This window comes from Lynx canadensis, chromosome C2 (assembly GCF_007474595.2).
Source record: "Lynx canadensis isolate LIC74 chromosome C2, mLynCan4.pri.v2, whole genome shotgun sequence".
NCBI classification, from domain to species: domain Eukaryota; kingdom Metazoa; phylum Chordata; class Mammalia; order Carnivora; family Felidae; genus Lynx; species Lynx canadensis.
In genome coordinates this window covers 27,624,514-27,650,983 of record NC_044311.2, presented here as the reverse complement: position 1 = coordinate 27,650,983, position 26,470 = coordinate 27,624,514, and the positions used below count along the sequence as shown (strand labels likewise).

The following is a 26,470-nucleotide window of genomic DNA, read 5'->3' as shown; positions in this document are numbered from 1 at the left end:
TCAGGGACACAGCAGGAGCTTGTCTCTAGGCATCAAATTATAGCAATCAATAAACCATGAGCAGCATGGCTCATTTAGAAACAGAGACATGGGCATTTTGCTGGAAGAAACAGTGATTACTCACCACAGGTCCAGAGAATCATGATGTCAAAATCAGAGGTCAAAAATGTGGGATTCAGCATGATCAAATAATAAACTATCCCTTGGCCCTCAAACCTGTTCTTTCTGTGATTCCCATATAGGTGAGTGGTACACCAAAATCGCCAAGCCAGAAGCTTGGGAGCAATTCTCATTTTTTAATTCCTCCCTTTCTTCCCCCTCAACCCCATCTACTTAGAGATTGAGACCTATAGTTGCCATTTCCCTGCTTTCTACATAATCTGTCCAATGTCACACATTTATTTTAGGCCTTCATTGGACTTCTATTTCTCCCCTCTTATTCTTTCTCTACGAGGCAGCCACAGCGATCTCCCTACATTGCCTGTGGAGGACTAATCTAAGCAAGGAATTCTGTAGCTTGGTAAATTCTGGGGTGGATTAACTTCATAAAAACAGTGAAATAGCACCCTGTCTCATGTAATCAGTGCCCAGAGTATCTGCACATAAAACATAGTAGATACTCAGTCGATATTCATTCACTGATGAATAAATAGGCAGTATGGTATGCAGTATATGGAAAAGTACAGACTCTTCCCCAAGAAACCAAGGTTCAAATCCCAACTTTACCACTTTCTAACTGAGTAACCTCTGAAAAGTTATCTAATGTTGCTGGGCTTCAGTTTCTTTCAAAATGTTTTTATCAGTACCTACCTCATAGATTTGTTGTGAGGATTAAATGATATGTGCTCAGAGAACTTAGCCAATGAGTACTTGGCAAACAAAAATAACTCAAATGTTGAGAGAACAAACTGAGGGTTGAGGAGAGTAGGGGTGTGTGGGCGGGGTGGGTTAAATGGGTGACAGGCATTAAGGAAGACACTCTTTGGGATGAGCACTGGGTGTCATATGTAAGAGATGAATCACTGGGTTCTACTCCTGAAGTGAAGACTATCCTGTATGTTAAGTAACTTGAGAATAAAAAATAACTGGCACAAAAACAGACACTCAGATCAATGGAACAGAATGGAGAACCCAGAAATGGACCCACAAACATATGGCCAACTAATGTTTGGCAAAGCAGGAAAGAATATCCAATAGAATAAAGACAGTCTCTTCAGCAAATGGTGCTGGGAAAACTGGACAGCGACATGCAGAAGAATGAACCTGGACCACTTTCTTACACCATATACAAAAATAAACTCAAAATGGATGAAAGACCTAAATGTAAGACAGGAAGCCATCAAAATGATCAAGGAGAAGGCTGGCAAAAACCTCTTTGATCTTGGCCACAACAACTTCTTACTCAACATGTCTCCAGAGTCAAGGGAAACAAAAGCAAAAATGAACTACTGGGACCTTATCAAAATAAAAAGCTTCTGCATAGTGAAGGAAACAATCAGGAAACTAAAAGGCAACCGACAGAATGGGAGAAAATATTTGCAAATAACATATCCGACAAAGGGTTAGTATCCAAAAATCTATAGAGAACTTATCAAACTCAACACCCAAAACACAAAGAATCCAATGAAGAAATGGGCAAAAGACATGAATAGACACTTCTCCAAAGAAGACATCCAGATGGCCAACCGACACATGAGAAAATGCTCAACATCACTCATCATCAGGGAAATACAAATCAAAGCCGCCATGAGATACCACCTTACACCTGTCAGAATGGGTAACACTAACAACTCAGGCAACAACAGATGTTGGTGAGGATGCAGAGAAAGAGGATCTCTTTTGCACTGTTGGTCGTAATGCAAGCTGGTGCAGCCACTCTGGAAAACAGAATGGAGGTTTCTCAAAACACTAAAAATAGAACTACCCTATCCAGCAATTGCACTACTAGGTATTTATCCAAGGGATACAGGTGTGCTGTTTCGAAGGGACACATGCACCCCCATGTTTATAGCAGCACTATCCACAATAGCCAAAGTATGGAAAGAGCCCAAATGTCCATCGAGGGATGAATGGATAAAGAAGATGTGGTGTGTATATACACTGGAGTATTACTTGGCAATCAAAAAGAATGAAATCTTGCCATTTGCAACTACGTGAATGGAACTGGAGGGTATTATGCTAAGTGAAATGAGTCAGAGAAAGACAAATATCATATGACTTCACTCCTATGAGGGCTTTAAGATACAAAACAGATGAACATAAGGGAAGGGAAGCAAAAATAACATAAAAACAGGGAGAGAGATAAAATATGAGACTCTTAAATATGGAGGATAAACAGAGGGTTGCTGGAGGGGCTGTGGGAGGGGGGATGGGCTAAATGGGTAAGGGGCATTAAGGAATCTACTCCTGAAGTCATTGCTGCACCATGTGCTGACTAACTTGGGTGTAAATTATAAAAAATAAATAAATTATGGAAAGTAATAAATAAATAAATAAATAAATAAATAAATAAATAAAAATTGAGTGGACTAAAAACATGCATTTATTAGGCATCACCTATTCAGGGTAGTTTACAAGGAAAATTGAGGCTTTGTGACCTCTGGCATCCAGAACTTAAAGCCTACATTGAACATCTTGCCCCTATTCAGTCAAAGGACATTTACCCAGGGCTCATCACTCAACCAGAATTCACCTTTTTCAAAAAAGTTAGGGAATCTAATGTGGAGATACCCCAAAGTCAAATAAGGATTTTGTAGTTTTAAAAGTTTAGTTTGAGGGGCGCCTGGGTGGCTCAGTCGGTTAAGCATCCAACTTCGACTCAGGTCATGATCTCATGGATTGTGATTTCGAGCCTCGTATTGGGCTTTGTGATGACAGCTCAGAGCCTGGAGTACTTCACATTCTGTGTCTCCCTCTCTCTCTACCCCTCCCCCGCTCACACTCGGTCTGTTTCTGTCTCAAAAATAAATAAACATTTTTTAAAAATTTAAGTTTAGTTTGATATTTCTAGGAGAGATATCAATGCCTCTTGGAGTTAGATGTAACTAATAAAAATAAAATGGAAGATTTTTAGAATTTGCCTTCTAACTTTCAGTGAGTTGTTACTGTCTAGAATAGATGCAACGACACAGGAAGCATGATACAATCATTCTTCCCAGGGTTGATCAAGTATGATCCCACTGACGGGTGGGAATGACACTAGGTAAAGGAGAAGGAAATCACTTAATTTTTCAATCATTTTAAGAGTAGGACAGGAACTTAAGGACCATTGAGTCTAATCCTTTCTTTCTCCAGATGATAGCCTTGAGCCCCTGAGAAATAAACTATCCTGCTTAAAAAGGTAATGACTGTTCCGAGACCAAGATCCCTCATCTCCTGCCTCTGTCCAGTGCTCCTCCCACTGAGAGATGTGCAGAACATTTGTTTCTGTGACTCAGTGAAAGACAATCTGTACTGAGAATGTTGAGATTTCCCCCCCAAAGGGCCTCTTTCCTCAGTATCTCTCCAACATGAGATGTAGATAGACTTCAATTTCTTTTCACAGCACATATTGTGGATATGGTGTCTCAGACTCTTGAGCCCTGGAACGGACTTTATGTCTTACAGCTTTGAGGTTATAAAGCTATGAAGCTGTAAGTTATATACCTAATCTAAATTCTAAATGAAGTAAGTTATATTCCTAATCTAAATTCTAAATCAGTTCCTACATATCCTCTAAAACATTAGGAGGGAATTATTACTTACCCTTTGTGAAAAGTGCCCCAAGACCCTTGTGTGAACAATGCCATTCACATGTTTATTTCATTCTCTCATTCATTTGCCCAACCAACACTTACTGAGTCTTTAATTATGTACCCAGAAATTTTACAATTTTTTTCTATATGTGATAAATGTTTTTATGACTGGACTGTAAGCTTAATGTGAGTAAAAATTAACTCATCTATCTTTACCATTTGTTGCTCTATGTATTGCACCTAGCCCCTGACGGTGTAGATACTCAGTAAAGGTGTGATAATGAATGAAAAAAAATTATAAAATAGGCAAAATAAAGTCCATAGTCACTTTTTCAATCTCCTACTATCAAATACATCAGCTTCACCTGCAATTATTTCAGGAAATATGCAGAGAGGTAAAGAGATAGAAAAAAGACCGAGAGACCAGGGACCAGAAAGAGTGGGGAAGAGGCCCTTATAATTTCAGAACTCCTCAAGGAGAACCATACTTAATTATATGTTAAGGATAGTATGCGTCATACCTCAACAGCCTACTGGACTGACTTATATTATTGAATATCTGTGCATTAAGTAGAGATGGTGTTCATATTTGCAATTTACATAAAGAAGCTTCCTGACTCCAACACCCATCAGCCCCTGATTGAATATCAGCTTCTCAGATAGATCTTGCACCTGTAAATTTGGTACAAAAGAGTGGTACAGGTTGACCAATTCAGAGTGACTCTGATCATGAAGATAGAGCTCTTGTTGAAAGCTTGAGGCGTAAGTCACTCTAAAATCCTGCCTCTTCACTCTGCCCACACCACCATGGGAGCTTCAATCTTCCTAAAGAGTAGCGAGGTGTGAAGTTAAAGAGGTTTGGACAAGCATTTGGGAGCCCCTGAAGCTTATCTGAACTAACCAAGCCTCCCAAAGCCATAAGTCTCCAAAGAAAGCTTCCAAGAGTGACATACTTCGTTGTGAAATCTCTCAGGGATTGGCTGCATTCCAGGAAAGAAGAGATGTGTGGACTGCAAGATAAAGCCAACATGCACATTACCCCTCCCTCCTGGGTATCTCTTAGTCCAACTCTCATAAGCGTAACATTTGAGGATGTTGCCTGCCTGCTTAGAGTAGTGCTGCATTGCATGATCATTAAGAAGCCAGGATTGCCCTTGAATGCTGTTTTCTGTCTGTGGTCAGGTTCTTACTGGATTGAAGAAGATAGTGTGAACCATAATATAAATGTAATTATTGCCACCATTGTCACAGACTACTGGATTTGCTATTGTTTCTCAATGTGTCCAGAGACCGCATGCATACAAAATGGCAAGTTGCTTGCTTTGAAGACAGACTCTTGGGACCCTCCCCAGAAAACTGAATCAGAATCTCTGAAGAGAGGACCTGGGAATCTGAAATTTAACAAGCTCTCCCTTGGCATATTAAATTCACAGGCATAAAATTTTCTTATCACCATTCCTTTAATGCAAGCCAGTCATTTTGCAGAATAGGACTCAGGCCCAGGGAGGTGGAATGACCTGCTTAATGTCTCATAGCTGGTTAACACCAAAGACCACTCCAAGGGCCCATGTCTGTACCTTCCCAGATCTGTCCTTTTATTACCACAACATCTTCACCATCATATCCTGGAGCATTCATCATGGCATAGCACAAGTTCCTGCAGGAAAGTGCTCTGAGATGCTTGCACTGTCTCTGGAGCATGTAACCTGCGAGGAGACAAGAGACTCAATTGGACAGATTACATTCCAGTTCTGTACAGGCTCAACGGTAAACAAGAGGAAGGAGAGAGTAGCTCTGCATCCTCCAGTTGTCCCGCAGGCACCCAGGGTGCTCTCCTGCTCTATCTGTCCTTTATGCTCAGAAAAGGATCTTCTTTTTGCCATTTATCCTTCTGTATAAATAATATAAAGAGCTCTTATACTTGCATATGCCATTCAGCAAGTGTATATTTTCTTATTTGCTCTTAGAAGCCTTCCCTGACTCTCCACAGTGAACACTCCTAGACAACCCTTGGTGCAACCCTCTAGTTTTGCGATTTCCACTCTGTGTGACTATTATCTACCTACAAGTGCATCTCCTGCACTAAACTGTCAGCATCTTGAGGGCAGGAGATAATGTCTTTCGTCTCTTTATACCCGTTGCCAGCACAATTTCTATTCCATGGGAGGTGATAAATAAATAATATATGTGTGTCTAATAAATTCTTGCAACAACCTAGTGGTAGAGAGGAATTATCATCCCTACCTTAGAGATAAATAAACTGGGTATAAAAAGACAAAGGAACTTGGTAATGATTACACAGTTGTCCAGTGAAAGGGAAGACATTTGAATCAAATTATGAATGACTCCCAAGAGCACTGCCATTTCTATTCGTATCAAACCACTAGCATGTTACCCTCAGCATCAAGGTATTTCCTCCTCTGGAGGTAACTACTTCCATAACCAAATCTCTAATTTGGAAAAGGAAATTTGGCCTGACAACTTGAAATGTAGTGAATGCAAAGTGTAAATTGGGAGCAGATTTGGAAGAAAAAGCAGTTAACAGCAAAAAAGTCTAGAACCAAAAAAACAGATTGAGTCAAATGGCACTGACCTGAGTCTACAAGGGGAACTTATGCTTTGGATGCTTCTCCCACTAAGCACCTGGTCTGAGTTTCAGGATTAGAGGAAGCCCCATCATTCTGGACATACAGTACTGACAAGCAACACAGAGCACTCCTCCACTGCATCTAGACTTCGTGTCCCAGATGCTCTGTGTTTCCTCTTGAGGTGGGGATCAGTGATGAGGGCAGACCAGTCAGGAAAAACAGATGGTGGATGACTGTGTACAGACACATTTACAGGGCCCACACTGGAATTAAAACATGATGGCACCCCCAATTTTTAGCATAGATTTTAAAACAAAGACTGGTGAGAGAACTACATTTTACTAGGTCTTGTTTATCAGCTAAAGTAAGTCCTCTGACCTCTCTCCCTCCCCTTTAAAGTTCACCCTTCAATTATTTATTTGAAAACTTCAGGCAAGTTCTTGCACATGCTCATCCACAAGTCATTTCAGCTACCTCACGACCTGGACCATGCCATCCACCCTCCTTTTGTGCATTGTCTCCTGCTTCTGCTACACCTGAAACCAGCTGAGGGCGCTTCTCCACTTTAATTGTGTCAGAAACATTAACCCCAAGACAAGAGGGGTCATATTCCATGGATCCTAAAGATTCCAGCACCATTTTCTCTCTGCTATAAGACCCTGCTATTTCGTGAAAACTGTTCTTTCGGGCTGCCTTTTTACTGAAAGCCCCCTCCCTGGAACTCAGACACAGGGGCAAGGCCTGTGGAAAAACCTGAGTGATTATTACCAGACTCTACTCAGCCTTGCCCCACTCCTGTAAAATCCGATTCTTTGTTTCTGGACCCATCTTGTCAGCCTACTGTCTCCTTACCTTAGATGGAGTCCCACAGAAGATACTCAGGCTGTCATACAGACAAACTTCCATTAGTCCTGCCCACAATTCCAGTGAAGATAGCTCCCAGAGATGGACATGCTCGAGGCTTCAGCCTTGACTGCCACTTCTAGAGCTGTAACTACACAATGTTTATTTGAGAAATTCTTCCCTCCATCTACATCCTGTATGTTACCATATTACTGGATCCAGCTTCAGTCTCTGCTCTACTATGAAGCTCTGTCTTTGCTTCTTATGGAACCCTGCCTGCCCTGCCAAACTCAGAAGTCCAAGTCAGAGTATTCATGTCACAATGGAGGAACTACTTTTAATTACCATGCTAACAGCTGGGTTAATGTCAGATGGCGATTGCCAGTGAGCAATCACAATGAAGTGATTAGAAGATAACCAAAGGGGTTTAGATCCTCTTCCCATGGACACACCCAGCCAAGGTCTGCCTGTGCCCAAGTCACAACCATCAAATAAAAAATTATATATATTTGATATTCTTCTTAAAGATATTTATGGTGCTGTAAACTACTAAACAAATATTGTGTTAAGGGTTGTCACGGCATTTTTACAAGAAATAAGTGATCCCAAATACTAAAGAATGGATGAATTTCTTACAAATCCCTAATCATGGCTGTCCTGAAATATGATTGTATATATTTGCCTAAATCCTCCTTAAAATGCTGGAATATTGCCTGATTTCCCAAAAGCTACAGTTAAAAAACTGGTCTAGACTGAGTGATATGAGAACACAGTTTGATTCCTACATTGTTAGCACTTAATTTTGATGGTCTCAATTTAAAATTACATCTTTAAATGAACCTAGTAAGATCCCACCTGGGTTAGTCATTCCAAGCAATTTTAAAGAGTTCTTATTATCAAAAAGAACATTAAAAATACATATAACTGTATTCTTCCCTGAGATAGATCAGATATCATGAGTTAGCTGATTATTAAAAAAAAGAAAGAAAAGAAAAGAAAAAAAGAAAAGAAAAGTAAAGAAAAGAAAAGGATAAGGGGAAAAAAGCTTACCATTGGAAAGGCACCTGCAGAAGTATATTGTCAAGCTATAATAGTGTAATGGTATAATGGTATAATGACAAGAGCCCTGAATGTAGAGAAATGAAACCAGGTTCACAGCCTTATTCACCTCTTGCTACCTCTGCACTTGGAAATAGGCCACCTTCAGTTGCCTTATTGCATTTTATGATCATCATCTGTAAAAATGGACCCTTTTCTCAGGGTGGGGGTTTTGTGAGGATCATCATGAGACCATAAACGATTGACTTTTAGCTTTCCAAGGTGTATAAATATACCTAATAAAAGAGAACAAAGAGAGTATTATCACATTAATCAGGCATTGATAGTTAATTAAGAACTGTATTACTTTAGGAGCGCCTGGGTGGCTCAGTGGTTAAGTGTCCAACTGCAGCTCAGGTCATGATCTCGCAATTCATGGGTTTGAGTCCTGCATCAGTCTCTGTGCTGACAGCTCAGAGCCTGGAGCCTGCTTCAGATTCTGTGTTCCCCTCTCTCTCTACTCCTCCCCCACTCACACTCTGTCTCTCTCTCAAAAATAATAAAATAAACATTAAAAAAAATTTTAAAGAGAATTGTATTACTTTAATATGATAGTCTCAGACTTTGAAGCAGAAGGTTGAAAAAGGAATAAAGATGTAATGCCATATAACTAGGGAATTCTGGATCTGGAAGGGACCTCACAGAACATTTCTTCCAATTTTGAATCCCCAGACACCCATTTTATAGCGAAGGAAACACAGAGAGATTGAGAAGCTTTCCTGGGATCTCACAGCACTACCTACAGAGCTCAGACTAGAACTTCGCTCTCCTGCTTCCCAGTGCCTAGCACCTATGACTACAATTGTTAAACTGTGTCCATAATCCCTTTTCCTACATTCCTACACCCATGTCCACAACCACCAAAGCTTATTATCCAGTTCAATTATGTCCTTTAATAAAAATTAACAAGATGATTTCAATACCTTCCCTTCCCTTTGCAATGTAGACAGGACTGAACACTTGGAGAACTGCCATCAACTTCACTCAGGGAGAGAGACCTTTTTCATTCAGTATCAAATATTTATCTGCATTCTTACTTGTGCCCAAGAACTGTGCTATATCCTGATAAAAATATGAGTGCTCCAAGGTTTCCTTCAAGTTGTGGATATAGACCAGTGGTGACCACATAGGTGGAGATATTAAAGCAGATATAAACAGACTGCAATAGAAGCTTAAGGGGATGGTGTGACTAAGGAACCAAGAGAAATTTGACAGTGAATTCTGCTTCATCCAGACAAATGACAAGTATACAATATTAACAAAAATTAAAATGTGAAAAGTCAAGAGATCAGATTTCCTTCATCTACAAGAATTCTGCAGTGATCAGTGGCAGCTATATAGTTTTATGTTCCTGGTTTAGACAGCCCACCCTTCCTACCAGGAACTGGATCAGATTCTGTCCCTGAGAACTCTGATGTCAATGTCAGCCATACTCTGAACACCAAATATTCTGTACTAGCAGTAGATAACTAACCTCTGTGTTTCTCAATTTCCTCATCTATAAAGTAGAGACAATTATAAAAGCTCTCCATTGGTAAGGTTACCTTGAGGATTAAATGAGTTTGACCATGTCAAATGCTTAGAACAATGCCAGGGACCAGGTGCCTGCATGGCTCAGTCGGTTAAGCATCCAACTGGGACTCAGGTCGTGATCTCACAGTTCATGAGTTCGAGCCCCACGTCAGGCTCTGTGATGACAGCTCAGAGCCTGGAGCCTGCTTCAGATTCTGTGTCTCCCTCTGCCCCTCCCCCACTTGTGTTCTGTCTCTCTCAAAAATAAATAAACATTTAAAAAACGTAAAAAAAAAAATCCAAATTCCAGGGACCAAGTACGTGTTCAATAAATGTTAGCATCTCAGTATGGGAATACCAAGTGTCACTGAAAACTCACTCCTAAGTGTGAATATATGAATGCAAGGGAGGAGATGAAGAAAGGTGTGTCGATCAGGCTTAACCAGAAGAACGGAACTGGTGGGGGATATAGTTTAAGAGATGTATTGGAAGAAATTGGCTCACATGATTGTTAAGGTGACTAAACAAATCTGAAATCCCTAGAGCAAGGCCTTGGGAAGCGCAGACTGGCACTCCTAGGCATAAGCTGAAGTGACAGTCCAAGGCAGAATTTCTTCTTCCTCAACAAAGCCTCGGTTCTGCTCTTAAGACCTTTCAACTGATTGTATCAGGCCCACCCGGATTATCAAGTAAAGTCTCCTTTACTTTGTTTTTAACAGCTTTATTGAGATATAACTGATATACAGAGAACTGCACATATTTCATGCATGCAATTTGATGAATCTGGACATATGCAAACACCTATGATACAATCACCACAATCAAAATAATAGACATATCCAACACCTCCCAAATTGTCCTGTATCCTCACTTAACATGAGAGCTAGCCTTTCAACAAGTCTTTGAAGTGCATAATACAATATTGTTAACTATAGGGACTATGTTTTACAGCAGATCTCTAGAACGTATTCATCTAGCATAAGAAACCTTATAAACATGGAACAACACCTTCTCTATCCCTCCCAACCCCCTCAGCCCTTGGCAATTACTATTGTAGTCTCTGTTTCATAAGTTCCATTCTTATATATACCTCATAAAAGTGGAATCAAGCCGCATTTATCCTTCTGTGACTAGCTTATATTACTTAGTACATTATCCATCCATGTTGTCAGAAACGTCAAGATTTCCTTCTTTTTTAAGGCTGAATAATATTCCATTGTGTGTATATACCCCATTCTCTTTCTCATTCATCTGTCTGTGGATAGTTGGGTTGTTTCCATATCTTAGCTATTGTGAATAGTGCTGCAGTGAACTTAGAAGTGCAGATATCTTCAAAACACTGACTTCAATTCTTTTGGATATATACCCAGAAGTGGAATTGCTAGATCATATGGTACTTACATTTTTAATTGTTTGAGAAACCTTTATATTGTTTTCCATAGCTATTACACCATTTAACATTCCCACCAACAGTGCATAAGGGTACCAATTTCTCCACATCCTTGCCAACAATTGTTATCTTTTGTTGTGTTTTTTTTTCCCTAAGTAATGGCCATCCTAACAGATGTGAGGTGATATCTCATTACAGTTTGGATTTGCATTTCCCTGATAATTAATGTTGCTGAGCATCATTTCATATACCTATTGGCCAGTTGTATATCTTCTTTGGAGGAATGTCTATTCAAGTCCTTTGTCCATTTTTTAATTGGGCTATTTAGAGTTTTTTTGCTGTTGAGTTGTAGGAGATACTTATATTCTTTGGAAATTAACCCCTTATCAGATATATAGTTTGAAAATATTTCTCCCATTTTAGAAGATGCCTTTCATTTTGTTGATTCCTTTCCTGGGTAGAAGCTTTTTAGTTTGACATTGGTTTTGTTGCCTATGCTTTTGATGTCATATCCAAGAAATCATTACCAAGACCAATGCCACGAAGCTTTCCACCATGTTTTCTTCTTTAATTTTAATGGTTTTGGGTCTTATGTTTAAATCTTTAATCCATTTTGAGTTGATTTTTATGCATAGAAAGGTTTTAATCAAATTCCTTTCCTTTCCTTTCTTTCTTTCTTTCTTTCTTCTTTCTTTCTTTCTTTCTTTCTCTTTCTTTCTTTCTTTCTTCTTTCTTTCTTTCTTTCTTTCTTTCTTTCTTTCTTTCTTTCTTTCTTTCTTTCTTCCTGCATTTGGATATCTAGTTTTCCCAACATCACTTGTTAAAGAGACTATCCTTTACTGTGTATTCATGACATCTTATTAAAAATTAGTTGACCATACATGTGTGCATTTATTTCTGGGCTTTCTGTTCTGTTTCATTAGCCTACAGGTTTGTCTTTATGCCAGTGCCATGCTATTTTAATCACTGTAGCTTTGTGATATATTTTGGAGTTAGAGTTAGAGTGCATCCAGCTTTGTTCTTTTTTCTTAAGATTGCTTTGGCTCTTCTGCGTTGATAAATTCAACACCATTTCATGATAAAATGCTCAACAAACTAGGTATAAAGGAATGTACCTCCAAAGTAATAAAGGCCATGGTTAACAACATACTCAATGGTGAAAACTGAAAGCTTTTCCTGTAAGATCAGGAACAAGATAAGGATTCCCCCTTTCTACTCAACACAATACTCGAAATCCTTTCCAGAACAATTAGGAAAGAAAAAAAAAAAAGAAATATAAATAGGAAAAGAAGTTGTAAAATTATCTGTTTGCAGATGACATGATTCCCATATGTAGAAAACCCTATAGACTCCACCAAAAAGAACTACTAGAATTAATACACAAATTCAGTAAACTTGCAGGATACAAAATTAATATACAAAAGTCAGTTGTGTTTCTACATACTAACAATGAACAATCCAAAAAGGAAATTAAGAAAACAGTCTTATTGGGGCACCTGGATGGCTCAGTTGGTTGGGCGTCCGACTTCAGCTCAGGTCATGATCTCACAGCTTGTGAGTTTGGGCCCTACATCAGGCTCTGTGCTGACAGCTCAAAGCCTGGAGCCTGCTTCCAATTCTGTGTCTCCTTCTCTCTTTGCCCCTACCCCACTCATGCTCTGTCTCCGTCTCTCAAAAATAAACATTAAAAAAAAATAAAAAAAAAACAGTCTTATTTACAATAACATCAAAAATAATAAAACACTTAGAAATAAACTTAATCAAAGAGGCTAAAAGTTGCACATTGGAAATGACAAAACATCGATGAAATTAAAGGAGACACAAATAAATGGAAAGACATTCTGTGTTCATGTACTAGAAGACTTAATACCATTCAAAATATCCATACTACTCTAAGTGGTCTATAGATTCAATGTTGTCTCCATCAAAATCCCACTGGTGTGTTTTTGTTTTTGTTTTCGTGTTAGAAATAGAAGAACGATCCTGAAATTCATATGGAATCCACAAAGTCTCCTTTATTTTAAAGTCAACTGATTATGAACTGATTAACTGTGTCTATACAATATTTCACTACAACACCTAGATTAATGTTTGATTAAGTCACCGGGGACTGTAGCCTCACCAAGTTGACACATAAAACTGACCATCACAAAAGGCTAATGAAAAATAAGATGACATATCTTTCTTCTAATGCTCTCAATGCAAATGTCCAATAAGAACCAGATGGAGTAGTACAGACCCTCAAGACGCACCTATCCATGCATTTCACAGACCAAGCTAAGGACCCCAGAGACAATGTGCACGCTGCTATCGATGCAGCCCCTTGCGTGGGAACAGTGAACAAGTTCTCTCTGTTGCTTGGTGTGTTTATTGAGCTTTGGAGAATCCAAATTATTTATAGTTTCAATCACAGAATGGAGGTGTTTACACAGAGCAAATTAACAAGACCTAAATTCTGAATTTCCGCTTCCATTAAGAGGCAGTATGATATAACAGAAAATATATCACCTGTGCATCAGGCGCCTGGATTCAAATCCATCTTTGTCACTTTCTAGGTGTCCAGTCAAGTCACTTAACCTCTGTAAGCCTGTGAATGGCCATTACCTGTGAATGGTAAAAATAATATTGTCATTTCAACGTTATCGTAAAGGATTAAAGACCATAAACCAAGTGGCATGAGTTCATAAAACATGATCAGTTAAGACATGCTATGAACTTCTTTTAGTTCGGAGATTATCTAGTGTTAGCTGAGTAGTCTTGGGAAATTTACTTTCCTTCTCTGTGTCTCAGTTTCCTCATCTGTAATATGAGCATAACAATAAATTGTTCTGGGGATTAAATGAGTTGATATGTATCTTTTCATATATAAAATTAATTTATATAAACTTTGTGCTCAGAATAGTGCCTGGTACACAGTAAGCACTATATATGTTGCAATTATTATAATTTTCCATTTATGTGGTAGCTGTGAAATAAGGGACATGGAACACCTGGATTTTAGTCCCAGCCCTGCACTGGGTGAATGCACAGAAGCCACTTCACTTCTCTGCCATCATTTCCTCCTCTGTAAAATGAAGGAGTTGATTGGACTGTCTGCGGCACTCAGACATTGTAAGATTGCATGCTAAATTCCACTGAGAGATGCAGAGACTTGAGAAGACTTCTGGCTCATAGAGTCTCCAGCTGCTGATCTCTCACAGATCTGTCAAGGCTTCCTTATTGATTCACACCAAGAATCCTGCCTCGGTCTTGGTTTTTCTGCAGGGCAGTTGATCTGTTTACTTTGCACCAAGATGTGTTCCTCTGTCAGCCTCCTCGGAGCTGTCACAGGCCAGCTGCATGGCAGGGAGAGACAGAAAAAGTGTTTTTGTTTTTCTGCTTCACTGTGTCTTCCTTCCTTTAGGGTCCCTTCTGAAAAAGGCCAAAACAGAATTCTGTGTCTGCCATAATGAGACATGCTAGCCAATCGAAGAAGCAGGGCCCATGTCAGTGACAGGGCCTGCCCCAGGTAGGCCAGGATTAGAGTCCCATCAAGCCTGACTCAGCCTCCAGTCCATGGGGCTTCAGTGGTCACTCCCTTTCTGCCCCTGACATATAGCACATTACAAACATCCTGAATGCTGTGGTTGGCAGGTGGAAGGAGGGGACAGTAACTAACTAAAGTATGACAGGAAATCTAAGGGAGGGCAAAAAAAGAGTGACATGTGGTTTTTGCCTAAGATTATGTGGCAGACTGAAATTCTATGTACATCCTGTCTTGCTTTTTCTGTATTATACTGTGACTAGTGAGGCAGGAAGGAGGGACTCCTACCTCTTTCGTCAAGGCAGAAGAGTTATAAAGGCTGCTTCCATTTCTTCTCTCTCATGTGCTTCTGCCCCCTTTGTCTTTTTATCTGCTCCTCCCCAGAGGTAGAAGAATATCTGAGTGTCAGACTCAGGTGTCCCATGGTTGTATTTATGACCAGGCAATGTTATGAGCTTTAAAGACAGGGTCCCAAGAACTGCCCTTCTTTCTTTCTGTGTCCCGGCCCGTGTCATAAACGTCTAAGGAGGGAGGGACAGTACGGAGGGACTGGCAAACAGGGAGAAGAACACCTGGTTGTAAGTAACTGCACATCAACTGACTGTGTTCAACAACGTGATATTTATAATACACATCTGAATGGATTTTTCCAAATGACTGACTCATTGATTGGTTCCCCTGGCCATTAGAATAAATGAGGTAGAACTTCATCCTACTTTGAGTTAAAAAGGGAGTTCTCATCACTCCTAACAAACACTGCATTGCTTATCATTTCCATCAGAAAGAGCTAAGCCTTTCATTGACATAGGTTATTTTGCAACCTGTACAGCTCCAAATAATCTTAGCATCTCCAAGGGAGAAGAAAACTCAAAAGAACATCCCACCCAGTCCTCTATAACATTCTCCACTTGGCTTTCTCTACCACGTTTTTGGGGAATAGTTTCTTCTTGAACATTTCCAGTAATAAAACACTCACTCTTACACAGATGACTATTTCTGGACAGGTATAATTCTTTGTTACTTCCTTGTAACTTCCTCACCACTTCCTCCCCGCTTTTGGAGTCAGACAAAGTAAATTGAAATACCTTTTCCTATGACAGCGCTTTAAATGGTTCTCAGACTAGGTTATGCTGTAATGATCTCAGTGGCTGAAAACAGCAGCGAATCCTTTCATGTAGACACAAATGTCCATCCTGGATCATCTGGGGACTCTGCTGCACATTTCCCTCACTTAGAGACTAAGGTTAAGATAACAGATACTATTAGTAGTTTACTTTTAGCATCTACCAATTGAGTAAACATGCAATGACCGAAAAGTTAGTGTAACTTGAGTAAAGGTTTCAACTGAATTTTAATTGTTATTCTCCAACTTCCTGGGATTGAAGTTTCTTTCAAAACCTAAATAGGATATCTTGAGTTCTAACTCCATGTACTCTAGAAGTTGATACCCTCCCCAGTGTTTCTGTGGGGTTCCATTCCTTGGAGTTATCTGTCTGACTCTCCCTCCACAGCCCTTCTCCCCCAAGTTCTCAATCCCTGTGGGCCATATCACACTGCAGTCTGGTCTGCTTGTCCCAAAACATGGACACAGCCCCTCTCCTTTATTCTCCAAGTCACCACCAGAAAATGCTATAATGGGTGGCAGATTTACTAGAGTCTTAAGGATAACAGGGAAGAGGAAGTAGAGAGGGCACCTGACTAGTAGAAGAGGAAGTAGACAGGGTCAAATGACTTGACCTTTGAAAATTAGACCTCACAGTTTCCAAAGTTCCTTACCTGTCTCCTACTTTCCCCAATCCCAATGTCAGGCCCATCTTCAGCTCTCTGATGAATCCTTGCCTAATTTCTTCTCAACCCACACCGCTGGGCCCCATGTCTATGTCTCTAGTTACAAAGGGAAAATTCAACTTGACATTACTTTATTCAGCAGAGCAGTTGAGCTCCCTTTGTCTTAACCTCTACCATTTTGATTTATTCTAATACAATCTCCTTCATAACAAGGACTTCTTAATATGTTTTACAAGTGAAAGAATTATCTACCATAGCCTTCACATTAAAAGAGAAAGCAAAAGTTGAGAAATTAGTTTTTCTTTAAGATGCCTCAAAAAATTTTGTAGCAAATGCTTTTTATTCCAACCAACTTCATATTAAAGAAAATTTGAAATGTTGTATGCATGGATTGTAAAGGGTGAATTTGGGGATATCCAGGAAGTCAGATCATGAAAGTCCTTAGAAGACCTGTTAGCTTATATGCATTTTTTTATTTTAAGCAGGAAATTAGCCTGATTGGTGGATTAGCATTGGGGGGGGGGGGGGGGGGAGCATAAGAGAGAGGGCAAAGAGACCAGCCAGTGCTGGAGTCCAGCCATAGGGGACAGAATGCCCAGGAGTTGGTGTGGGAGCCAGGACTAGGCGAGGTATCAGGAATGACACTCGGTTTTCTCTTTGTAGCAACTGGTTGAGTGTTGGCACAATTCACCATGACAGAAAATAAATGAACAGGAATCAATGGGCGGGGGGATTATGTTTCTTTTTGGACACAATTCATTTTAGGTCTGAGGCATCCCACAGATCAGAGAAAGGAGTTAGGTCAGGTTCTTCAGGCAGGACTGGCCAGAGAGGTCTGCATCCTGAGGAAGGACCAGGTTGCCTCTTAGAACCCCAATATTCCAGGGGAAACTTTGGAGTAAAAGATCCCTTTTGCTGCCTTCATCTTATTCGAGGTCTGGGACTTCCTTGGTGCAAATCACTAGCTTAATATATGGAAGTGACATCTACAGCCTTTGAGACTGAGACCTTATTCCACAACCTGCACCCTGGAAAAAAATGGATAATTCCTTCTTCACCATGTATGTGTAACCAAACAGAGGGAGGGCTATTGATTTAATCTGAGTCACTCTACAGAGTGTTGCTTGGGGGGCCCCAAATTTAACCTCAATATTGCTTGAAAGAGCCTTCTTGTAGAAGTGAGTGTCTCATTGTGATGGATGCCTGACATTTACCAGTGTGACTTACCTGTCACTGTTTTCCACCCATTTTTTATATGGGTACAGTTAAAGATTTCACTTGTTTGCCTTCTTATGCAGCATTATTAGCATCATGCTTTTGCCTTCAGAAAAAAAATAGAAAAAGAAAATGTGATTAGTATTGTCCCATTCAAATCATTAAACTTAAACTGCCGTCGTAGAAGCTACAGACATGGAGTCAGGCATCAGTTTCCAGCTCTAGACCAGGGAGGCTCTCTGCTGTGGGGGAGAACACTGGAAATGGAGTTAGGACATCTGCCTTCCCATCCCAGATTTCCATTCACTACATAGTCCTTCAGTGAGTCACTCATACCGCTTTGGTCCTGTTAGTCTTATCTGAAAAATGGGCAAATTATCAGTCACTGATGAATCACAGGGCTGCTTTGAGATTGTGGTGGCAAGACTAAGTAAAGACTCTAGAAACCACTGGGAGTGAAATCTTGCCATTTGCAACAGCATAGATGGATCTACAGAGCATAATGCTAAGTGAAAGAAGGCAGGAAAGAAAAATGCATATGATTTCACCCATATGTGGAATTTAAGAAACAAAACAAATGAACAGAGGGGGAAACGAGAGAGACAAAGCAAGAAAGAGACTCTTAACGATAGAGAACAAACTGATGGTTGCTGGGGAGGTGGGTGGGGGGATGGGTGAAATAGGTGAAGGGGATTAAGAGCACACTTATCGCGATGAGCACTGAATGATGTATAACATTGTTGAAATCACTGTATTGTACACCTGAAACTAATATAACACTGTATGTTAACTACACACTGGAATTAAAAATTAAAAACTTAATTAAAATAAAAGACTATAGAAACCAAAGGGATACTACATCCCAAATGCCACAATCTAAGAGTGCTGGGCTTTTGGCATCTCTCATCAGTTCTTCCTCATAAAGTTCACACTGCCTTCCGCTACTGTGGATGCATTCTTAATTTTTTTTTAAAAGATACTTCCTTTCTCTTGCAGTGCATAGTATGGGACTGGGACTCCAATGGCAAACATGACTTCATTGGAGAATTCACCTCGACATTCAAAGAGATGAGAGGAGCAATGGAAGGGAAACAGGTAGGTGGTAAACCACGCATGCTATTTCCCCACACACTTCTCTCATGATGCATCCTTAGCACCCTCTATACATGGAACAGCAGGAGGGGAGACCTCAATACTTGATTAAATGTGACAAGTAGGGAGCATGGGGGGATTTGAGTACCTAGAGTCTAGTACTAGCCCCACCCAAAGCAACCAGTGTGACCTTGGACAAGACACTGCCTCTGTGTGGTACAGTTTCTCCATCAATAAAACCGAGGGGTCAGATGAGAATGTTTCTCGTTTCCCTTAGCTGTATAGCCTGCGACAAGTGACTCAGTTTTCTCTGTGCCTCAGTTGTCTCACTTAAAAAATGAGGGTGGTAATTGTACCTACCTAATAGAATTTTGTGAAGATTAAATGAGATAATCCACGGTATTCACGTAGCAGAGTGCCTGGCATGCAGCTAGTACTTCCAAAATATCTGCTTCTAGTAGTACTATTCTTTCCATGACTTGGTGGCATTCAGTGCGCATTTAGTGCTTTGGAAAAGTTATTGGATTCCTCCAAATTTTCATGATGGACACTAGATTTTCATTTGGCTTCTCCATTTCACTCTCACACACTGGATACCAAGACACGTACCCAAACACTGCCATATACCATAGAGGCACATAGGGATTTCATTGCACCAGACACAAAGCTAAACTTCCTCTGCATTTCTCTCAGACACACATGCATTCACATATCAATAAATTGATCAGTCAGTTGCTGTCATCTGGACCCTAATCATGGAACTGCTGTTCTCCCCTGTTCAGTGTTCACCTGCCCAATTTCCAGCTACAAAACCTGTATCTCTTTGCCTGAGGGCTTTGTCTGGTGACTGGGGCCCATTCATCCCAGAGCCCACGGGAGGCTGAGGTATGAGGGGAGGTGTAGCTCCTTCTAGGGAGTGGCCCTCAACAAATAATTCATGGGGGAAAGGGAGTATAAATACCCAACTCTCTTGCCCCACAGGTGGCAGAACTCGGAGTGCGTGTTCTATGCAGCTTCCCAGGGTTCCCCAGCGGGAATAGGCCCTGGTGGCCACAGTGGTAACTGACCCGCACACCTTTTTGGCAGCCTGCGCATCTCAATTCCCTACTCCTCGATTGGTACTTTTGGTATTACCTCCCAAGTGAACCATTTACACTTAAATCCTTGCCTCTGGGGCACTCAAACCAAAATACCTGACATTCTTACTCTGGGACCCACTGTCCCCATGGAACAGAAAAGAGTGACAGTTGACCGTTCAGTAGCTTTGAGAAAGGTCTTTTCCCTAGAGATAAGATCCTATACCCGGCCTGGTCAGAGGTACTGATTACAGAAATGTCACAACTCATTTTTCAAGTCTCTTCTTTCAGATATAAGGTCAAGATATACCTAGACTGGATGGGAATAAACTAACATGCTTGAGAATGGAAGCTTAATCTAAATCGGACCGTTTGTTGAGTACTTACATTTGGTCTAGAAAATCAAGGGCAGCTTTTTTCATAACTCCCACAAAACCTGGTGTATATGCTCTATTAAATATCCAGTATTGCAAGCAACTTGTGAAACACGCAGAGATCTTCCCCACAAGCAGACACGCAGAGCTTCAGGGCCATAGTCAAAATCACACTAAATTATAAGTGCGTCACACCCAGGATAACAAGGAAGATAGCCAGAGAAGTTGTTGCTCTGTTGAACCAGGCCCCACTGTGCTAATAAATCAATGAGTTATCAATACCACCTACTAGAGTTGTAAAAATTTTAATAAAGTTGTACCTTATTCTCCTCTACAAGTAGAAATAGCCAAATCAATAAATGTGGGAAACATGTCGTCTTTAGGCTCCTAAGAGGGTGTTAAAAGTAAAATTATAGCATATATTATCATTGAAAAACACCAAAGTCTGATGCTTTCAAACAAACAGAAATGAATCCTCAAGTCCCACTGAGGAAATGGATCATATGATATGGCACTTTTCTGTATCACCAGAAAGATTTTATTTGGTCCCATCACTCAGCCCCATTTGGGTGCATTTACACTGTGGGAAATGTTCTCTTATTTACTGATTCTACTAATATTTATAAGGAACACCTACTAAGCGCCAAGCTCTAGGTGTGTCATGACTGTGCATCAGAGTACAATATAGACATGAATCAAACAAAAAATAAAAATGTTATTACAGCTGTGACAAATGCTATAAAAAACTGAACCAGTTCAGTATAAAGGTATGGTATTGGAAAGATAATCTGAAATGGCAGCATTTAAGCTGAGGTCCCTTAAAGATGAAAAAAGCCAACCATGTAACAAGCAAGAGAAAAGCATAAAGGCCAAGGGAATCTTACATTACAAAGTCCTGAATGAGGAAAGAGCTTGGTGTGATTAAAGATGTGGAAAGAGGGGCGCCTGGGTGGCGCAGTCGGTTAAACGTCCGACTTCAGCCAGGTCACGATCTCACGGTCTGGCAGTTCGAGCCCCGCGTCAGGCTCTGGGCTGATGGCTCAGAGCCTGGAGCCTGTTTCCGATTCTGTGTCTCCCTCTCTCTCTGCCCCTCCCCGTTCATGCTCTGTCTCTCTCTGTCCCAAAAATAAATAAACGTTGAAAAAAAAAAAAAAGATGTGGAAAGAGACTAGTGTATCTGGAGCAGAGAGCATGCATGGGATGTGGTCAAAGACAGAAGCAAGGGCCAGGAAAAGCACATTCTAATATCTCGAAGAAAGGAGTTTCAATTTTCCTCTAACTGAAAAAGAGACAGTTTTGTGCTCTCCAGGACGGGAGCCACAAGCTACATGTGAGTATTTTAGCCTCACTTTTAATTAATTAAAAATTTGAGTTTCAATTTCAATTCCTGAGTTACATTAGCCACACTCCAAGTACCCCATCACCTCCTATGGCTAGTGGCTTCAATGTTGGTTGGTGCAAATATAGAATATTTCCATCATTGCAGAAAGTTCTACTGGACAGTGGTGCAAAGGAGTCCAAACTAGAGAATGACATGACGGGTTTTAACTTTTTTAAAAGATTACTCTGGCTACTGTGTACATAATCCATTGTAGAGAGAAGACAGTGAAGCAGATCTGTCAGAAGGCAAGACAAGAGGTAATAATGACTTAGGCTAACAAAGTGGTAATGGAGATGGAGAGAAGTAGAGTGATTTAAGATGGATTTTGGAGACAGGGGCTAAGACATGTTGAGGGTTTGGATATGAGGGGGATAGATGGGTAAATGTGGGTGCCATTTCCTGAGTAAGGAAGTCTTGTTTCAGGGAGGTCCAGTTGTGTGGAAAGTTCAAGAATGGGGTTCGGGAAACTGGCACTCAGGGGAGAGGCCTACCTGGAGATGTATTTTGGAGCCGTCAGTAAACAGAAGTGGTTGATGTTAAGAGAATGGAGGATAGGGAGACAGATAGAGGAGGGTTGAACCCTGAGGAACCTCAGTAAGTAGAAACAGAGACAAAGAGAGGAGACAGCATCCTCTTTTAAGCTCCTTCCTATGAGAGTCATGGTTCTGCAGGTACAGGGTAAATTCTTGATTAACTTGGATGAATTCTTGGGTGGCCTTCATGAACAGCCTTAGTCTGAGGTGGCCAAAAGGGAGACTTGCAAGAAGAACAAATAGGAGAGTCCCTCCAAGATCCTCCCCGTGGAAGCCTGCATTAATAGGCCAGGCTTTGGAGCGGGACTGACAGGTACCAATCCCAGCTCTACCAGTTGCCACCCGTATGACCTGAGCCTCATCTTTAGTCTACAAAAGTGGGTTGTAGGGAGAGTTAAGTGGGATTGTAGATGTAAGGCACATACCCCATAGTTACTTGAAAACTTTATCCCAAGACAGATGCAAACTACTTACACCTGGTTCATCAGCATCCCCTTCCCACCCAACAGGCATGAAAGCCCCAAGCACCTGTGGGCTCTGACTCAGCTTTTTTGGAGCCCTTGTCTGGCTCCACCAACCCATCCTCCACTACTGGTCTGCCCTAGCCTGAGAAATGAGTGCACTTTTCATGGATTATCATTATAATTCTTTTTTTTTTTAATTTTTTAATGTTTATTTGAGACTAAAAGAGAGAGAGAACAGGGGAGAGGCAGATAGAGAGGGAGATACAGAATCTGAAACAGGTTCCAGGCTCTGAGCTGTCAGCAGGGAGTCCGATGTGGGGCTCAAACCCACATACCGCAAGATCATGACCTGAGCCAAAGTCAGACCCTTAACCAACTGAGCCACCCAGGCGCCCCTATCATTATAATTCTTAATAGAATTTGAAATCTAACTCATTCAAAGTTTCATTTGTTGTGTCCTGCTTTGTTGAAGAAATTGAGGTTAATGGGAATGATTGAAAATGACAAAGGAACCACCACAGCCTCACTTTCTAACTGTTACGGTAAATCCCCACACTACTTGTTCACACTGTGACATTAGAGGAAGATTTGGGGGAAAGGCAATTTCAGTTTTGATGGGTTTGGGAGGGGCTTGGGGTACTTTGTCTGAAAACACTAAATCTGCTTTGAGACAAGCTAGAATTCTTGCTTATCAAGAGCTTGCCACATGGAGAGCAGATTAGAAGAGAACCTAAGAGAGGGAAGAAAGACAACCATCATGATGGTGGAAAGATTAGGCCTTTGAAACAAAACAGGGTTGGAGATGTCCTGATTTCAGATTCAGTTTGACTCTTCTCTCTTCCTCTCACCCTCCCTTCCTTCCTTCCTTTCTCTTTTTATTTCCTTCCTTTTATGGAAGGAGTTTAGAGAGCCCTTAGCCAATACAGGATTCCTTTCTTCCTAACTCTTACATTGTTGCCCAGTCCCTACTGGAACTTCCCCAGTGTTGAGAAACTACTGTTCTCAGTTATCTGTTGCTGAGGAACAAATTAGCCCAAAACTTCCCGGCAGAAAACAATGATCATTATGTACTCACAATTGTTGGCAATTTAGGCTGAGTTCACCTGGGGCAGCATCTCACCACTCTACATGATGTCAGCTGAACTCACTCATGCATCTGTGCCTCCGCAGCTGGGATGGCCGAGATGTTTCTCATGTACTCTTTTATTCTCCAGGAGAGCAGCCTAAACTTTTTTACATGGTGGTAAAAACCTCCCAGCAGCAAGAGGATGGCAGGCCCCAATGCCCAGACACTTTTTAATCCTCTGCTCATACCACTTTTGCTAATGTCCCATTGGCCAAAACAAGTCCCATGACTAACCTCACCGTCATTGTGGGAGGGAACTGCACAAATACACAGACACTGAGAAGAATGGGTCACTGGGAGCCAATGCTGCTTCGGTCTACCCCACTCACATCTGCCTGAGAAACTGCTTTATTTTCAGGGGGTGCCTGGGTGGCTCAATCACTTTAACGTCGGACTCTTAATTTTGGCTCAGGTCCTGGTATCACGGTTCATGAGATCGAGCACTGTGTCACAATGCGGAGCTTGCTTGGGATTCTCTCTCTCCCTCTGTCCCTGCCCCGCTCTCTTTCTTTCTCTCTCAAAATAAATAAATAAACTTTAAAATTTTTTAAAAAGAAAGAAATTGCTTTACTTTCAGATACCGCTAATGTCAGAGAGTGAAAATTGGTCTCCTGAGTGGAAATCCAAGGATCCAGCTCCCACAGAATGGTGGGCAAGAGTTTTCAGTGGCTCTTGGATGTTTGGCTTGAAGTTGATTTTGTCACATGAAGTCTCCTATGGGCTTGAAAGGTTGATATCTGTTCTCCTAAGGCCCCCCTTAGCTCCCAGCTACCTCCTCAGTTTCCAGCCACTCCTGCAGCTCTGATACTATCCCTCAGAGAAGCCCCTTTGGAGATCTGTTGTGTCCCTGGTGTGATATGTATCACTCTATTATTCTATTTCTCAGGGAAGTTCTGTGCAAACTCATCATTATCCCCACGAATTTCCTATAGTCAGCACTCACTGTCTCTCAGTTTTCTGACCTTTTAAGCTAATTCCCACGCACTAAGACTCAACAGTGTGTTACTCAACGGTGTGTCTACAGATGTTTCCTTCCCTCTTGTGCTTGATTTGATCCTATTAATAGAAAGCATTTATAAGTACCAGGCACTTTTTTAAATGTGTTATGTGGATTAATTATTAAATCGTCACAATAATCCTATGAGATAGATACAATTACCAGCTCCATTTTACAGAGGAGATATCCAAGGCATAGAGGAATCAAGTAATTTGCCAAGGGTCGCACAGCTGGAAGTGGAGGGACCGGGCCTGGAACCAGGCAGCCTTATATCAGAGTCTCACTCAGCCACGCCCCCTTAACCACCCTCCCTCAGAATGCAAGGGTTATCCCGCAGAAACCATTTGTCAGCCCTCAGATCCATGTGCCGTAGCACCTGGGGGCTTGGCTTCATGGAATGACTCCACTTCTTCCTAAGCAGGCTCTCTTGCTGTGGCCCCTCTTGTTGCAGGTGCAGTGGGAGTGCATCAACCCCAAGTACAAAGCCAAGAAGAAGAACTATAAGAACTCAGGCATTGTGATTTTGAATCAGTGCAAGGTACGTACATCGCCCTTCTCTTTCAGAAGTATGAAGCTAGGGCTGTCTGGGAGGAAGAGCTCAGACTGTGTGGCCGGAGGAAGAAACTGTCAAGGAGGTGTAGTGTTTTTTGTAATAAAAACATAAGTCCATGTATAATGGATGTGGAGTGAAAAACATAAGTGTGGGTGGTCTTGGAGCTGTGGTGGCCCACTGCCACCATCCCTTCTGCAAAGACAGTCATACCCTCAAAGATGGGGAGTCCTGGTCACATGTCAGGCTCTTCTCTGTCCTGACAGCATCAGAGGAGATCCCCCAAAAGGGGAAGACAACATTTCCAGAGCTCCTGCTATGCACCTGTCACAGTGTTCAGTGCTTATATGTGGTGCCTTACCCATGCCGAAAGGGTACTGTGAAAACAAAGCAATGGAGAAAGATTAGAAGGCCTAGAAAATTCCTCCAGAAGGGCTCTAACTTCACAGAAAATCCCACATGCTAGTAATCAATCTCTTAAATCACATCTGAAAATAATTCTGGCATTGGTTGAGTACTTACTATGTGAGAGTAACTATGATGAATTCTGTTTAACTTGTATCATAATGCTGAGATTTCTGCTGTCAACTGAGATCATGTAACTAGTCACACACATGGTAAGTTTAAGAGCTGAGATTTTAATCTATGCATGTCTAACTCCACCATATACAATTTGAATGCCATCTAGTTTCTCTCTGTGTATGTCAGCTTCCTTTTCCCAGATTGGCTTCTCCCTGGCTGCCAGGAGCTGTGGGAGCACATCCTCTCATAGCAAGAGCAATAGTAGAGGAAGACTGATATGCCCACCCCTTGAACCAATCAGTGTATTAAGATTGGCCATCTAGGATCATGTATTAATCATGTCTTTTATTTTCTATACTTTTTTGATGCATTAACATCTCTGGGCCTTGTGGGCTGGGTAGGAACTTCTCCCAGGGTTAGCTAATTCCTATAGATAGCCAACAACTTGCTTGTGAGCCTGCCTTTGATATGCAGACCAACCAATCCAGAGCCCATACCCCCAACCACCTCCTTTATCAAACTTACACACACACACACACACACACACACACACACACACACACACTATTCCTCTGTCCCTATATCTCCCTGGGTCCAGGCTTTACAAAATTAGAGACCACCCCTATAGCCCAGAGTCACCAAAAGTATCCAAACTCTCCAATCC

The 26,470-nt window shown here is 41.2% G+C and overlaps 1 protein-coding gene across 1 annotated transcript in view; it reads left to right on the top strand.

The window, feature by feature from the left end:
- CPNE4 (copine 4) overlaps positions 1-26,470 on the top strand; it is a 495,352-nt gene that overhangs the window by 429,320 nt on the left and 39,562 nt on the right. Inside the window, 2 exon segments of the mRNA XM_032594671.1 lie at positions 18,688-18,786; positions 25,186-25,272. Coding sequence (XP_032450562.1) covers positions 18,688-18,786; positions 25,186-25,272 — 186 coding nt within the window.